The following is a 14,977-nucleotide window of genomic DNA, read 5'->3' as shown; positions in this document are numbered from 1 at the left end:
AGGCCTGAGACAGGAGGGGGAAGGGGTCTGCGGTGGCAGGGGAGATGCTGGATGTTGCCCCGACTCTGCTTTCCCAATTTTGCCCCTGTCCCCTCGGCAGTGTTTTGGGGGGGCAGGTGTGGGCTGAGGCAGGCGCCGCATGGGGCCAGCCCAAGACCTCGCCCCCCATTTTCCCCAGAGCAGGGGACATCACCGCTCCCTGGAGCTGCCCTGCCCATGGCCAGGTCGGCACCAAACCCCCAGCCCGGGGGAGCAAGTGGGGAAAGCCCAGCCTGGTGAGGGCTGCCCCCTCCTCATCGGTGCAAGAAGCCTGGCCCTTGGCAATGCCTCCCATGAGGCCCCACATGATGGCCCGTGCAATGCCCTGTAATGCCCCTGCAATGCCCCTGCAATGCCCCATGCAAGGCGCCTGCAATGTCCTAAAATGCCCCATGCAGTGCCCTACGATGCCCCATGCAATGCCCTGCAGTGCCCTGCAATACCCACTGTAATGCCCTGCGATGTTCCATGCAATGCCCCCTGCAATACCACATGCAATGCCCTGTGCAATGCTCTGCGATGCCCTGTGATGCCCCCTGTGATGCCCTGCGATGCCCCATGTGATGCCCTGTGATGGCCTGCAATGCCCCCTGCAATGCCCCATGCAGTGCCCCCTGCAATACCACATGCAAAATGCCCTGTGCAATGCCCTGTGATGCCCCAGGCAACGTCCTCTGCAATCCCCATGTGATGCCCACTGCAATGCCCCGCAATACCCTGTGCAATGCCCTGTAATGCCCTGTGAGATGCCCCCTGCGATGCCCTGCAATGCCCTGCGATGCCCCCTGCAATGCCCTGTAACGCCCTGCAATGCCCCATGCGATGCCCCCTGCAATGCCCTGTAATGCCCCCTGCAATGCTTGCGATGCCCCCTGCAATGCCCTGTGCAATGCCCCCTGTGATGCCTTGTAATGTCCCCTGCGATGCCCCAGGTGATGCCCCCTGCAATGCCCTGTGTGATGCCCCCTGCAATGCCTTGCAATGCCCCCTGCAATGCCCCAGGCAATGCTCCCTGCAATCCCCCATGCAATGCCCCCTGCAATGCCCCAGGCGATGCCCCCTCCAAAGCCTGGTTCTGTGTTCCAGCTCCGCTGCCCCACAGCACTTTGGCTCCTGTTCTCCTTCCTCCCTCTCCCCCCCATGCTCACACACGGAGCCCAGCACCCCCTTCCCTCTCCCCCCGCCGAGTGCTGCCTTGGAAGAGGCTGAGACAACCCTGGCAAGCCCCAGCCCTTTCCAACCCTGGGGAAGCTGTGCCAACGCATGGGGGGCGAGGAGGGCCAGGGGAGCTGGTGCCCCTCCAGCCTTCCTCCCCCTCCTCCCCCTCGCCCTCCCCTCCTTCCCTGCCTGGGCCTGGCTCTCCCTCCTCCCCCAGCCCCTGTCGTCACCGCCACCGCTTTGAGTAAGAGCCGAGACATCCTTCGCCGGAGCCCAGTCCTCGCCGGAGCCCTCTGCGAGGCAGCACCCCAACCCCGGCACGGCGGAGGGACTGGGGGCTTCGGGGACCCCTCCATGCTCTCCCTGCAGCAGGTAAGGGGGCTCGTTGGGTCCAGGCTGGGTGGGAAGGGGAGAAGCTCTTTTTCCCTGCAAATATCCCTGGCTCAAGGCTGTTTGCAGAGTGCCGAGGGCGGTCAGGGAGCGATGGGGAGGCAGCGGCAGCCAAAGTTTCCCAGCTCAGCCTGAAGTTCCCATCTAAAGCACAGAAATCCCCCGCTGTCCGCCTTTAAAAGCCAACAAATAAGTTATTTGTTCTCCCTGCCTCCCTGACTGCACGTCGGGATGCCGAGAGCTTCACCGGGCATCCTCCGGTCCAGCCATTCGCATCCGCACGGAGCAGGTTCCTGCATCCCTCCAGGAAAAGTGCTCGGCAAGTACCGGCCAGCAGCGTTTTGGCAGGCGTGTCGGTGCCTCCCGGGGCATCTGCAGGGCCAGCACCCTTCGACCCCAGCGCTTTGGGTCACGGAGCTCTGGGGAATCCAACGGGGAAATGGCTGGGATGGTGGCGGGCGGGGTGGCAGGGTGCCACGGCACCCCGGGGTGGTCTCCCACCCATGCACCCCCCTTCCCACTCACCTCCCCATCCCCGTGTCCTGCCTGGGCTCCCCTCCACCCGTGTCCCCCCCACTCCCCCTTTGCCATGGACAGGCGGTTTCAGGCACGGCTTTGCATCGCCCCGGGGCACCTCCTTCCCCCCTAATTTTCTCCTCAGCTCAGCCCAGTGGCCGGTGTTTCTCCTCCCATTTCCCACCCCCTCCACCATATATTAATCAGTCGAAAACTGCACAGAAGACGATGATGAGTTCAGAAGGGCTTCATGGTTTTACGGGGCCAGGGGGGAATTTAAACCAAAGGATCTTCTTGTTTAGCAACGTCGGCACTGGGCTGGGAACCTCTTTCTCCTTGGGGATGGAAGCGGGGGGGCTGCTCCTGGGGGCACGGGTCAAGCGTGGAGGAGTCACCTTGTGAGCAGGAGCAGATCTGGGGGCCTTGCAGGGATTTGCTTTGCTGGGGAGGGGAACCAACCACATCCATGGATGGCTGGAGGGATGCGTAGGTAGAAGGATGCATGGATGGATGAGGGGATTGATGGATGCATGGATGGATGTGTAGGTAGATAGATGCATGGATGGATGCAAGGATTGATGGATGCATGGATGGATGCGTAGGTAGATAGATGCATGGATGGATGAGAGGATTGATGGATGCATGGATGGATGTGTAGGTAGATAGATGCATGGATGGATGCAAGGATTGATGGATGCATGGATGGATGTGTAGGTAGATAGATGCATGGATGGATGCAAGGATTGATGGATGCATGGATGGATGTGAGGATCGATGGATGCATGGATGGATATGACGATCGATGGATGTGTGCATGGGCGGATGAACAAACAGATGCATGGATGATGGATGAGGGCAGATGGCGAAAAGGTGATCCCTCTTCTCAGAAGTGAGTGCTCCTGGAGAAACCAGCCCCAGGAGCCTCTTCAGCTCTTGGAGCAGCTGAGATGCTTCCCCCTCCCTCGCTCTTAGGGCATGAAGCAGGTTCGAGCCGGGGAGGGCAGAGGGATGGTTGAAACCAGTTATTTTCTGCTCACCCCAGTAAGGTTTGGAGCACCGGGCTCCATCTCTGCTATTAAATCACCCAGGGGCAGAGCTTCCCATCACTTTAACTCCCAGGGTCTGGCACTCCTCAGATTCACTCCCTGTCGTGAAACAGGGACCAGATGCTTTGGGGACATTTTGGGGTCATTTGGGGGTCGTTTTGGGGTCATTTTCCCTTGACTCTGCCATGGTGGTGGCTCGGAGCAGCTCCAAGCCCTGCTGGCGGCTGGGACTGGCTTTGAGGGGACCACGGTGGGACCATCACCTCCCAGACCCGCTCTCTGCTGCCTTTTCAGGAATGAAATCTGGGGCAGGCGGCTCAGCAGAGCATCCCAGACCACGCGCCCACCCTGGCCTGGCTGGCTCCCAGCCCACGTCCAGCTCCATCCATGGCTCCTCCAGCGCTCGCTAGTGGTGGGGACACCCAGGCCAACCCATCAGAGGTCCCCTATGGTGGCTTTCCCTGCTGAGCCTCCTCTCCCACCACCATCTCAGCTCATCGTTCCGCCTGGTCCCTCCTGGGGGGCTTTGCAAACGGCTCCAGGGAGGGGGTCCACAGGGGACACTAGTGTCAGGAGGATGGGGTGGCTGTCCCATGGCATCGTCCCTCTCGCCGTGTGGTGCTTCATCACCTTCCAGGCAGGTAAGGGTGGCTCTGGCTTTCCCTGGGGTACCTGAATTTCCTTCACTTGAGCCCTGCCTTCCCATGGGTACCACCCACTGGGGCCCCGGGGCGGGCGAATTTGGGGAGAGGGGAGGGGGGAGCTGAGGTGCATGCAGACAGAAAGCCAGTTCTCTCCCAGTTTACCCCCACGCAGTCTCCATGCATCCCCAGTCTCCATGCTGGGATGGTGTCCTCCACCATGCTAGGATGGGGTTCGTGCCTTTGCGGAGCAGCTTGACACCACCCAGCCGCTTGGCTCTGGGTCATCCCCCCAGGGGATGCACCTCTGGGACCCCAGATTCACCCTATGCCAGCTAGAAATGTTGGAGGGATGGGAAAAAAAAAGGATTTTGCTTCCACCCCCTGCCAACGCAAGACATCCCAGGAGCATCTTTCTTGTCCCTTCACTTGGGACCAGCCCCCCCCCAACAGCTCTAAGACCCTTGAAGGTGCTCAGCACATCACCCCTGGCCAAAGTACAACAACTGGGGCCCCTTGCTGGGCTCTGCCAGCGGAGAGAGCTTGTGCAGGGCCCGGGGCACTCTACGGGGCCGTACACCCAGCCTTCTTCAGGACAGAGCCATCCCTACAACATTGCTTTGGTTGCACATCGCTGTGCAAAGCCCTTCCTTCCCTCCCTCCCCCCCTCCCTCAGCTGCCCTCCACTTGCTGGTGGAAATTTATGGGCCTCTGCAGCGAGCAAGGACGGCCGAGCGAGGCAGCGCACGTTGACGGCGCCGAAGACCAACGCCAACAATTTCTAGGCAGAGCAAAGAGCGTTGAGCTCCTTGCCAGCCCTGCAACCAGCCCAGCCCAAGCGATGGCCCCTGGGCAGGCTGCAGTGGTCCCAAGGACTGGGTCAGCCTCCGCCTTGCAAAGCTGAACCAGTTAGCACCAGTAAGAGCAGCTGGAGGGGACTGGGAGAGGGACCTCAGCTACCCAAGAGTGGGATTTGCTCGGCCGACATTGCAAGGTTGCCCTTGCACCGCTCTCTGCTCCCCGGGAGGAGCACGGGGCAGCTTTCAGGGACTTCTTCCCCCCTCCCCATCCCTGCCCGCTGTGGCAGAGAGGGGGCTTGCCCAGAACGGACGCCCCGTTTCAGTGGGGTGCAGGGGTGTGGAGGGGGGGGTCCCCCAGCTCTCCCCCACCCCATCCCCATCTCCATCTCCCCGCAGCCGCCTGCCTGCGGGATTCTCGTGGCAGCCACGCCGAGGACCGCCTCTTCAAGCACCTCTTCACCGGCTACAACCGCTGGTCGCGGCCGGTGCCCAACACCTCCGACGTGGTCATCGTGAGGTTCGGGCTCTCCATCGCGCAGCTGATCGACGTGGTACGTAGCCCGCTGGTGGGGACCCCAGTCCCACGCGGTGTCTGACTTTTCTACCAGTTGGTCCTACTGGTCTACCGGACCAGAGCCTGGGGACACTGGTGCAAGGTCAGGTTTGGGCAACAGCAACCCCCTGGCCATCTCCAGCAGGTGACAAACCACCACCCTGCCTCCCTCAGACCTCCAATGAGCAGGGGGGGGTCTGCACCCCTCCTCTCCATCCCAACCCCTCCCTTCCACTGACAGCAGGACAGCACCAAGGAAAACTGCAGTTCTCCATCCCTGCCATGTCCTTCCCCACCACCCACCTGCCCTGGGGCACCTCTCGGCTTTTCTGTCCGTCTGTCCCTCCTATGCTCACCCATCTATCCGCCCATCCACCTATAGACCTATCCACCCAAGTTAGCAGTTGGGCTTGATGATCTTAAAGGTCTTTTCCAACCTAACGATCCTATGATTCTATCCACCCATCTCCCCATCCATCTGCCCACTGACCCACCTATCAACCTCCCCATCTATCCACCTATCCATTTGTCCATCCTTCCATCCGCGGGACCGTATGTTTGTCCATCCGTCGGAGCGGCTCAGAGCTCTACGCTGCCTTATGCTATTTCTTGCTGCCATCTAGTGAGCAGATATCTCGGGGAAATATATTCTCTCCTTGGACTCCTACTGGTACCAGTTGCTTCCAGGAGCTCAAGGCCAGAGGTGGAGGGCAGAAAGTGAAAGCAGCGATTTGGGGGATGATGCAGTGATGGGACAAGCCCTCTCTCCATCTCCTCTCACCTCTCCCTCTTTCCCACCGCAGGATGAGAAGAACCAGATGATGACCACGAACGTCTGGCTGAAGCAGGTAGGTGCCTGTTCCCTTGCTGGGGCGAGGGCAGGAGCATGTCGAGGAGGCCACAGCATTTGGGGCAGAGACACCCTACCCAGGGGGGCCTGGTGGCATCTCCATGGTGCTGTTCCTCTGGGGGATGCTGCCAGAGGAGGAAGAGGAGGAGGCACTGGGCAACTTGGTCCCACCAGATCCAGGGCTACCTGATGCCCTTCCCTCTCTGTTTCCCTCCAGGAATGGAGTGACTACAAGCTGCGCTGGGACCCAGCGGACTTTGACAATGTCACCTCCATCCGGGTGCCTTCTGAGATGATCTGGATCCCTGACATCGTGCTCTACAACAAGTGAGTGATGCTGCCGAGATGGGGCATCCATAGGGCCAGCTCCCCCCTCCTGTCCCTTCCCACTCCTGCCCAGCCCATCCCTGCCCATCGCTTTCCATCCCTTCTCATCTCTGCCCTATCCTGCCCACCCCCATCCCATCCCATCCCATCCCATCCTTTCCCATCCCATCCCATCCTTTCCCATCCCACCCCATCCCCATCCCCTTCCCATCCCATCACATCTCATCCCATCCCTGCAGCTCATCCCATCTCATGCCATGCCACACCACACCATGCCATGCCATCCCATCCTATCCCGTGCCATCCATTCCATCCCATCCCAGTAGCTTCTTGGTGCTGCCAGCCCCCTCAGACCCCTGCTCTCCATCCCACCCCAGTGCAAATCAGTCTGCATCCATCTCCCCATGCCCACTGCTCATGCTCCCACCCATCTCCAGGCTCTGGGTGATACCCAGGAGGGTGATCCCAGCACCGTGCAGGGATGCACGATGGGGCCACAGCCTTCAATCAAGGCTCATACCAGACCTGAGAGCGGAGGGAGCTCCTGGCCCTATTTCTTGGGGGAAAGACTTCATCCTCCTCTGACCTTCACATGTCTCCATCCCTGCAGTGCTGACGGGGAGTTCGCCGTGACCCACATGACGAAGGCCCACCTATTCTCCAACGGGAAGGTGAAGTGGGTGCCACCTGCCATATACAAGAGCTCGTGCAGCATCGATGTCACCTTTTTCCCCTTTGATCAGCAGAACTGTAAGATGAAGTTTGGCTCCTGGACCTACGACAAGGCCAAGATCGACCTGGAGAACATGGAGCACCATGTGGACCTCAAGGATTACTGGGAGAGCGGTGAGTGGGCCATCATTAATGCCATCGGCACCTACAACTCCAAGAAGTACGACTGCTGCACCGAGATCTACCCCGACATCACCTTCTGCTTCATCATCCGTCGCCTCCCGCTCTTCTACACCATCAATCTCATCATACCGTGCCTGCTTATCTCCTGCCTGACCGTGCTGGTCTTCTACCTGCCATCCGACTGCGGGGAGAAGATCACCCTCTGCATCTCTGTCCTGCTGTCCCTCACTGTCTTTCTGCTGCTCATCACGGAAATCATCCCATCCACCTCGCTGGTCATCCCTCTCATCGGCGAGTACCTCCTCTTCACCATGATCTTCGTCACGCTCTCCATCATCATCACTGTGTTTGTCCTCAACGTCCACCACCGCTCCCCCAGCACCCACACGATGCCCCGCTGGGTGCGCAGCTTCTTCCTCGACTTCATCCCTCGCTGGCTTTTCATGAAGCGACCCCCAGCGCTGCCTCCCCCCGAGGGGACAGCGGGGCAGTACGACCTCCCGGGGACGAGACTCAGCACCTCCCGGTGCTGGCTGGAGACTGATGTGGATGACAAGTGGGAGGAGGAGGAGGAGGAGGAAGAAGATGAGGAGGAAGAGGAGGAGAAGACGTCCCCCAGCCGCATATCCCAGGCGGGCTCCCATGGCCAGGGAGCCCAGTGCCGCTACGGCTGCGGGCGCCAAGCTGGGAAGACGTCGGGGGGCTCAGCCCCCCGGGTGCCCCCCAAGGGGGAGGAGGAGGAGGTGGGCTCAGAGCGGGGGCAGATGCTGTCCCCCAGCATCCTGAAGGCCCTGGAAGGGGTGCAGTACATCGCGGACCACCTGCGAGCCGAGGATGCTGACTTCTCGGTGAGTGGGTGCCCCCGAGGGCCGGGGGTTGGGCTGTTCCCTGGCTGCTGAGGACCCAAAGCCAGGGAGAAGATCGATGACCACCTCCTGGGAGGTGCCCAGTCCATGGGGTCAGCTGAGGGTCCCTCCATCTCCCGTCCCTGCTGGCTGCGGGGATGCTGGGGGTCCCTGTCCCCTGTCCTGCCCGTGCTGCCCTGCCCTCGGAGAGCAGCCACAGCCCTGCCTGCCCTGATGGGACCCAGCTGAGAGGCTGCACCCCTACTTTTAGCCGGGTGGTTTCCCTGGGTGGGATTAGCTCTGCCTCCAGCAGCCCCCCCAGAGAGGTCCATCCCTGCCACGCCAAGGATTCCCCGAGACGCGGGGTTATCTCCTGGCCCTGGGGCAAACAGCCAATGTGGAGGGAGCCCTGGGTGCTCTCCTAACTCCACGGGGTCCTCACAAACTGGGGGCTGCATCCTTTGCCTGCGCTCACAGCCCCCTCTCTGCTCGGCAGGTGAAGGAGGATTGGAAGTACGTGGCCATGGTGATCGACCGCATCTTCCTCTGGATGTTCATCATCGTCTGCCTGCTGGGCACCGTGGGGCTCTTCCTCCCGCCCTACCTGGCGGGGATGATCTAGGGGCCGGGCCAGGCTGCGGTGGGGACCGCTCCCTCCTCCCAGGGAGCAGGCACGGTGGTGCCCACATCCAGCCAGACCCTTGCGTCTCCCTGGGAGGACGTGGTTGCAGCCATGGAGGACCTTTGGATGGGAAAGACAGCAAGAGCTGTGCCCAGGGATGAGATGGGGATTGGGGGGAGGCATCGACGAAGGCACGGTACCGCTTCTCCATTGCTCAGGCTGGAGGTGTCTGGGGGGGGCATCTGCTTCCTCGAGCTGCTGAAGTCCAACCCAAAACCCAAGAGCTGCAGCTGGTGGTGACTCCAACCGGCTGGGCAAGAAGAGAGGACAGCCCAGCTGCTTTGGGACACATCCTGACCGCAGGCTGCTCGGGATCACAGGCTGGTGCATTCATGCAGGACATGGGGCAGGCAATAACGCTTCGGGGGGGCTGTACCGAAGGGGCACAGTCGTGGGATGGAGGTCCCCACTTGCGGGTCTTTGCTCTGCAAAGCCCAGCCCAAGCACACCCAGCCCAAGCACGCCGACGCTGTGCAACCCACCGGCACGAGAGCTCGCTTCCACACCATCCCACACCAGAGCCTGGACAGCAAGGGAGATGGGAACAGCCAAACCTGAAGTGTGAGTGGCTTGGAAGGTAAAAACGACCCTGCAGAGTGGGGTAACCCCCCCAGCCACGGCCAGGTGGTATCCATGGACCCCGGGAGCTCAGGGGTGCTGCCTTGGGCTGGGGGACTTGGCTGGTGCGGGGCAAACCTCCACTGCTGAGGTCCATCCTGAGCAAATCCCCCTCTCCATCCCATGCCAGATCCCGACTCCTCTGGCTCTGACAACTGCTGCAATCCAGCTTTTAACTTGGAGCTTCCATGCACCCTGAAGGACCCACGCTTCCAGAGCATCCGCTCTCTTCTTCCACACCAGGAGAGCCTAACCCAGCACACGTGGGCTTCAGGGCTCCACCGAGCCAGGACTGTGCGGGTGGAAAGAGCTCTCCCATGAGGATGATTTCGGGCTTGGCTGGGGCTGCCTCTCCCTGGGGGGATGTGGGGGTTTTGGCTGGAGGTGAACGGGGCGGGATGCCCGGCACCCCCGGCGCTGCCAGGCCATGGCACGCAGGACTCCAGCAGACCTCGGGGCGATGGGGCAGAGGGGGAACCTGCTCCCCTTCCCACACCAATCCCTGCCGCCCCCCTCGCCAGCCCCAGCCAGCACCCACCGCCCCTCCCAGCTCAGCCCCTCCTGGCTGATGAAGCCACCGGGGCACAAGCTCCGGGGTGACCCCCCCCCAGTGTGACATTAGACCCCCCAGAACCCTTCTTTTGGGGGAAAACCCATCTCCGTGGCTGTGCTATCCCACATCAACCGCTTCCCAACAGCCTCCCCCAGGAATTGCCCGTGATTTCCTTATGGCCTTGGAAAATCAAAGGTCTGCAGATAACCTCATCAAGCCAGCCTTGGGGTGGGGGGAGCCGGGGGAGTCCAGGACCCTTGTACGGATTGGGGGCTCAGCGGGAGGGAAATGGGGCTCCAGAGAGGACGTGGGTGCAAGCAGACCCGGGTTCACCCCAGCAACTCCCCCCAGGGACGCTGCCACCACCGTGGCGAGGTGGCCCAGAGCCCTGAGCAGCCCAACCCTTTTACCCTTCCTAAGGAGGTGCTGGTGACCAGGGAAGTGGTCCCCACCGCTCCGGGGGTGACAGGCAAGCACGGGCACAGCAGGGCTTTGCGCATGGTTTATCTCAGCCAGAATGAACAGCGCGGTGGGAAGATGCTGGGGAAAAGCCCGAACCGTAGGGTTTCCAACTCAAAGCACAAACCGGACAGAGACTTGGTTTGCCGTCGTCGCTTACACAGAGCAGCTCGGAGAAAACTCAGCTGGAAGAGGCACCGCTCTCCTGGTTTGTGTCACCGAAGGCTGCGGTCCGCCGGGTCCCATCCCTCCCCCGGCCACGGGCGCCGGGTCGTTGTGCCCCCTGATGACCCGCCGCCTGCGGCCGGCCGTCCTCGCAGGGGTGGAGGGACGGACACACGGACCTGCTGGCAGCTGGGGAGCAGGGAGCCGCTGAGCCCGAGGGATCTTCAGCAGCCCTCGGGGATGGCCAGGTCCCCCCCAGCCCTTTCCAGGGACGAGTCACCAGATGCCTCCCTTCTTCGGAAGACCGACGAGACGATGCTAAAGACACGAGCGGCTGCAGGAGGAGGGGGGACAGGGAGGGCAGGACAGCGAGGCCACGGGAGACACAGAAAAGCCAGCTCCTCCGCAACGCTCTCCTCCCATCTCCGCCGACTGAAGCACGGCGGTCCCTCTCCTCTTCTCCTTCCCCACCCCTTCTCCTTCCCTCTCTCCGCCCCTGCCCCTCACTCCAAGCACAGCTTCACTAGGTTGGCCTGGACCTTGGCTTGGTCCACGGCATCCAGGAGGTTCTTGGCGTCCACGGCCAGGGTGTGGGAGGCCGTCAGCATCTGCCGCTTGCATTCCTCGCTCAGCGAGGTGACAGCGTTCTGCTGTGCCAGGCGCATCTTGTTGATGAGGTCAGCCAGGTCCTTGTTGAGCAGCTTCTGGGTCCCCTCAATCTGAACATGACACGCAAGGGTTACAGACATGGGTGCCACCAACACCCGACCCCATGTCAGACCCCTCTCCCTCCTCCCTGGTCCTACCTCGGTGCGGGAGGTGGCGGGCAGGATGGGCAGAATCTCGTCGACGCTGCCGATCAGCTTCCTCAGGGACAGGCCCACGTTCTGCGGGGAGGGCGGCAGGGTTGGGATGACTCCAGGCATGGGGAAGTGGTGCATGGGAATAGTCTGTGCCACTGAGTCAAGGATCCCATTCAGGAGAGGGGCAATAGTGGGAGGCTCTACCACCGTTGAGGTCCACAAGGACCCAACAGAGGAGCAGGGTGTGTTGGAAAGTCTCTCATTGTTGACCCAAGGACCCCATGGAGAGCAGAAAAAGTTGGAAACGCTCACATCATTGACCCAAGGACCCCATGGAGGAGCAGGACAAATTGGAAATTCTCCCAACCTTGGCCCAAGGACCCAATGGAGGAGAAGGGCATGTTGGAGACTCATCATTGACCTAAGGACCCAACGGAGGAGCTGGGAATGTTGGCAATGCTCCCTCCTACATGTGCAAGAGCTTCCTGAGAAGGATGCTTGGTAGGAGTCGCTCAGCAGATTAATTCCTGACTCTCTCCCCCCATTCCCCTGCTGCTGCCCCCTCCCTACCTTCACCATGAGGATGTAGCCCTCCGGGGGCAGGAGGCTGATCTCATTCTTCAGCTGCAGCACAGCCCGCACCAGGTCCATGACGTTGCTGTACACCATGTCATCCGTGCGGTCCAGGTTGGCGGTGGGGGCCGGGTGGATGGACTGCTGGGGAATGGGGACACGATGGGATCAAATGGACCAAGGGGGCAAGGAGGGAAAGACCAACACCCATGAAGAACCCTGGCCAGACCCATCTACCTCCCACCCACACCTCCAGTGCTGCTGGGTCTGCCTGACCCCTTTGGGGGAGTCAGAAAAGTCCCATCCTGCAGCTGCAGAGGGATGATGGAGGTGGGGAAGGAGGACTGGGACCGTGGTGGCCCCATCCAGGGAGGTCTTACCTGCGCCCCAAGTCTTGGAGGCTTCTGGGGGGGCCCCGTGAACTCCGCTATGCCATCAGTAAGGGAAAGGAAAGAGAGTCACTCTGGCTGCTCCCCTGGGCACTCGGGCACGCTGTGAGACCCCAGGGACCTGTGCCACCTCCCCCCCACACCTCCCTGGAGCAGCGTGTCCCCCCGGGGCTGGTCACCCTGGCTCACCCCAGGTCTGCCCCCTCCCCACAGGGTCAGACCCCCTCGGCCCCCCCTCAGCAAAGCTGCTCCCCACAATCTGGGATTTCTTCCATGGCGGATCCCGAAGCCAGGAGGGATACGGCCCCGAGGCTCCTTGCAGCTCAGCGCAGGGCTCCCCGCTTGCAGCCCCAAAGGGGGGGCTCCCAGCTGTGGACCGCGGGCAGCCCCCCACCCCCTGCAGCTGTGGGCACTCACTGTAATCCGTCTCCTTCTCCGGCAACAGCTGGGGGGGGAAGAAACACCAAATGAGAGGCTCAAAGTCCCGGCTGGAGGCAGCGAAGAGGCCATCCCCTCGCGGGGCTTCTGGTGGGGCTCTCTGGACCACCAGTATTCCATCCCATCAACAGTTTCCGATTAATCTTCCCAATGCAAGGGGCACATATACAGAATCATAGAATCCCAGAATCCCAGGTTGGAAGGGACCTTAAGGACCATCGGATCGAACCTTTCTGGGAAGAGCCCAGCCCAGACAAGATGGCCCAGCACCCTGTCCAGCTGAGCCTTGACAGTCCCCAATGTGGAGGAGTCAACCCCTCCCCTGGGGAGATTATCCCAATGGGTGACTGTTCTCATGGGGAAAAATTTCCCTCTCCTGTCCAATGGGAATCTCCCCCAGAGCAACTTGTGTCCATGCCTCCTTGTCCTCTCCATGGGACTCCTTGTGACAAGGGAGTCTCCATCTTCCTTGTAGCCACCCCTTAGGTACTGGGACGTGGTGATGAGTTCCCCTCGGAGCCTCCTTTGCTCCAGGCTGAACAAACCCAGCTCTCCCAGCCCATCCCCATCTGGCTGAGAGAGGCTTCCCAGCCCTTGGATCCCCTTGGTGGCCCTGCTCTGGCCCCCTCCAGCCTGCCCACATCCATCTATATAAATATCTATCGCCTGTCCATGCCAAAGCAGATGAGGATCTCCAGACACCCCCAGGAGAAAGACGCCCTGCACCCAAATACTCCCCAAGCCGGTCTCTCCAGGGCCAGCGCCACTCACCGGGGGAATGTTGTTGTTCATAAACACCGTCGGGTCCTGCAAAGGGGGAGAAGCTTTGTGAGAGGCACAGAAAAAAAGGAAAAAGAAAGGAAAAAAAAAGGGATTTTTCTGATTTCTGGGAGAGGCGTGAAACGCATCCCAGGAGCACAGCCCTGCAGGGTCTGGGAATGTGGGAGGGGAAGGGGCTTCACGCCCATGGTGGGTCCCATCTCCATCCCCTCCCATCCCCGCTCCCAGGGTACCAGAAACCTCAAAGTGCTGCTCCAAAAAAAAAATAATATGAAGCTTAATTCGAGCAGCTCTTTGCAGCCGCTCGGCAGCCGAGAGCCCCGGGGGCGCGGGGAGCTGGGCTTTGCTTTATCGCCTGCGTGAGTCGATGGAATAAAAGATTTTGGGTCTCCTTCCAAGCCTGTCTCACCGCAGCGATGCATGAGTCACCGTTCGCTCTCTCCAGTCCGTGTTTCCGAAGCCTTATCAGAAGCTCATTAAGGTGCAATTGCAAGTATTTCAAATTTGCCCAAGTTTCAAAATGCTCGTTCTGAAACGAAGCAGCTCCCTGGGATTTTTTAAGGGGTGCAGAAAAGAAAGGGGTGCAGGAGGTTTGGCTGCTGGAGGGGCTGTTCCTCCCAGGAAAAAGGGGCTTTTCCAGCCACGCTGAGCACCTCTATGGCTGCTATGGTTCCCCCATCACCTTCGCGAGGGTGCAAGAGTTGGGAGCCCCCGGCCCCAGGCTGCTCACCAGGGACTTCTCCTCCTGCCGCAGCCACTGGTAGTCCTCCACCATCTGCTTCTGCTGCTTGTCCAGGACCTGCTGCATCTTGAGCTTCTCCATTTCCCAGAGCTTCTGCGCCTCCTCCCTGCTGTTGGGACGGAGGAAATCTTCCTCCTGGTGTGCGGAGCCGGTGGTGACTGGGGGGAAGCTCAAGAGCCACCCCCCTTGATTTTGGCATGGGAGCCAGAGCCCCACTCCGTGCATGCAAACCGTGTGCCAGACCCCGACAGCCAGGGACCCCCAAACTGAATTTGGGGAGCGTTTGGGTTTTCAGTGGGGGAGAAGAGAACACCGGCTGGCCCCAAATTGCCCACCACCGCCTGCCGGCGCGTCCCACGGGCAGCAGCTCACCGGGCCCGCGGCGCGGCCATGAGTGGCACCGTGGCTGTCCCGGGGCAGCTCGGGGTGAGCCCCAACACCCAGCTCTGATTTTGGAGCCAGAGAAACTGAGCTCAGGCTGCAAACCACCGCGTGGCAGCAGGGGGCTGGAGACACCCCACAGCCTTTCAGGGGCTGGATCCCTCCAGCTTGCAAACAGCACCCACGGGGTGACAGGATTTGGCCCCCCCGCAGCTGGGTCGGGAGCGACACTGAGCTGGCAGCAGCGGAGGCGGCAGCACGAAGCGGAGCGTGGAGCAGCAAGCATCCTTCCACCGAGCCCTCGCCTCCGGTGAGGTCCCGGGAGCGGGATGTCATCTGGATGCGGTGGGATGGGGGGGGAACAACCCCCCCCT

General features: G+C 61.1%; 2 protein-coding genes across 2 annotated transcripts in view; one reads left to right on the top strand and one right to left on the bottom strand.

Moving 5' to 3' along the window:
* The first annotated feature begins 1,492 nt into the window (after nucleotides 1-1,492).
* Nucleotides 1,493-8,787, top strand: CHRNA2 (cholinergic receptor nicotinic alpha 2 subunit). The gene is made up of 7 exons (XM_009645258.2): nucleotides 1,493-1,569; nucleotides 3,444-3,790; nucleotides 4,987-5,141; nucleotides 5,947-5,991; nucleotides 6,211-6,320; nucleotides 6,931-8,023; nucleotides 8,517-8,787. Exons 2-7 carry the CDS (start codon nucleotides 3,598-3,600, stop codon nucleotides 8,640-8,642), a joined length of 1,722 nt encoding a protein of 573 aa, XP_009643553.2. The 5' UTR covers nucleotides 1,493-1,569; nucleotides 3,444-3,597; the 3' UTR covers nucleotides 8,643-8,787.
* A 1,843-nt stretch (nucleotides 8,788-10,630) lies between these two features.
* PTK2B (protein tyrosine kinase 2 beta) overlaps nucleotides 10,631-14,977 on the bottom strand; it is a 51,621-nt gene continuing 47,274 nt past the window's right edge. The window contains exons 20-26 of the mRNA XM_035900728.1: nucleotides 14,211-14,357; nucleotides 13,472-13,507; nucleotides 12,680-12,707; nucleotides 12,254-12,300; nucleotides 11,871-12,014; nucleotides 11,304-11,384; nucleotides 10,631-11,216 (exon numbers count right to left, since the gene is read on the bottom strand). Of these exons, the coding sequence (XP_035756621.1) occupies nucleotides 11,001-11,216; nucleotides 11,304-11,384; nucleotides 11,871-12,014; nucleotides 12,254-12,300; nucleotides 12,680-12,707; nucleotides 13,472-13,507; nucleotides 14,211-14,357 (699 nt within the window). The 3' untranslated portion in view covers nucleotides 10,631-11,000. The remainder of the gene's footprint in view (nucleotides 11,217-11,303; nucleotides 11,385-11,870; nucleotides 12,015-12,253; nucleotides 12,301-12,679; nucleotides 12,708-13,471; nucleotides 13,508-14,210; nucleotides 14,358-14,977) is intronic.

Source organism: Egretta garzetta, unplaced genomic scaffold (genome assembly GCF_000687185.1).
Source record: "Egretta garzetta isolate BGI_Z169 unplaced genomic scaffold, ASM68718v1 scaffold218, whole genome shotgun sequence".
In the NCBI taxonomy this organism is placed as follows: domain Eukaryota; kingdom Metazoa; phylum Chordata; class Aves; order Pelecaniformes; family Ardeidae; genus Egretta; species Egretta garzetta.
This window is presented reverse-complemented; position numbering and strand designations above follow the sequence as displayed.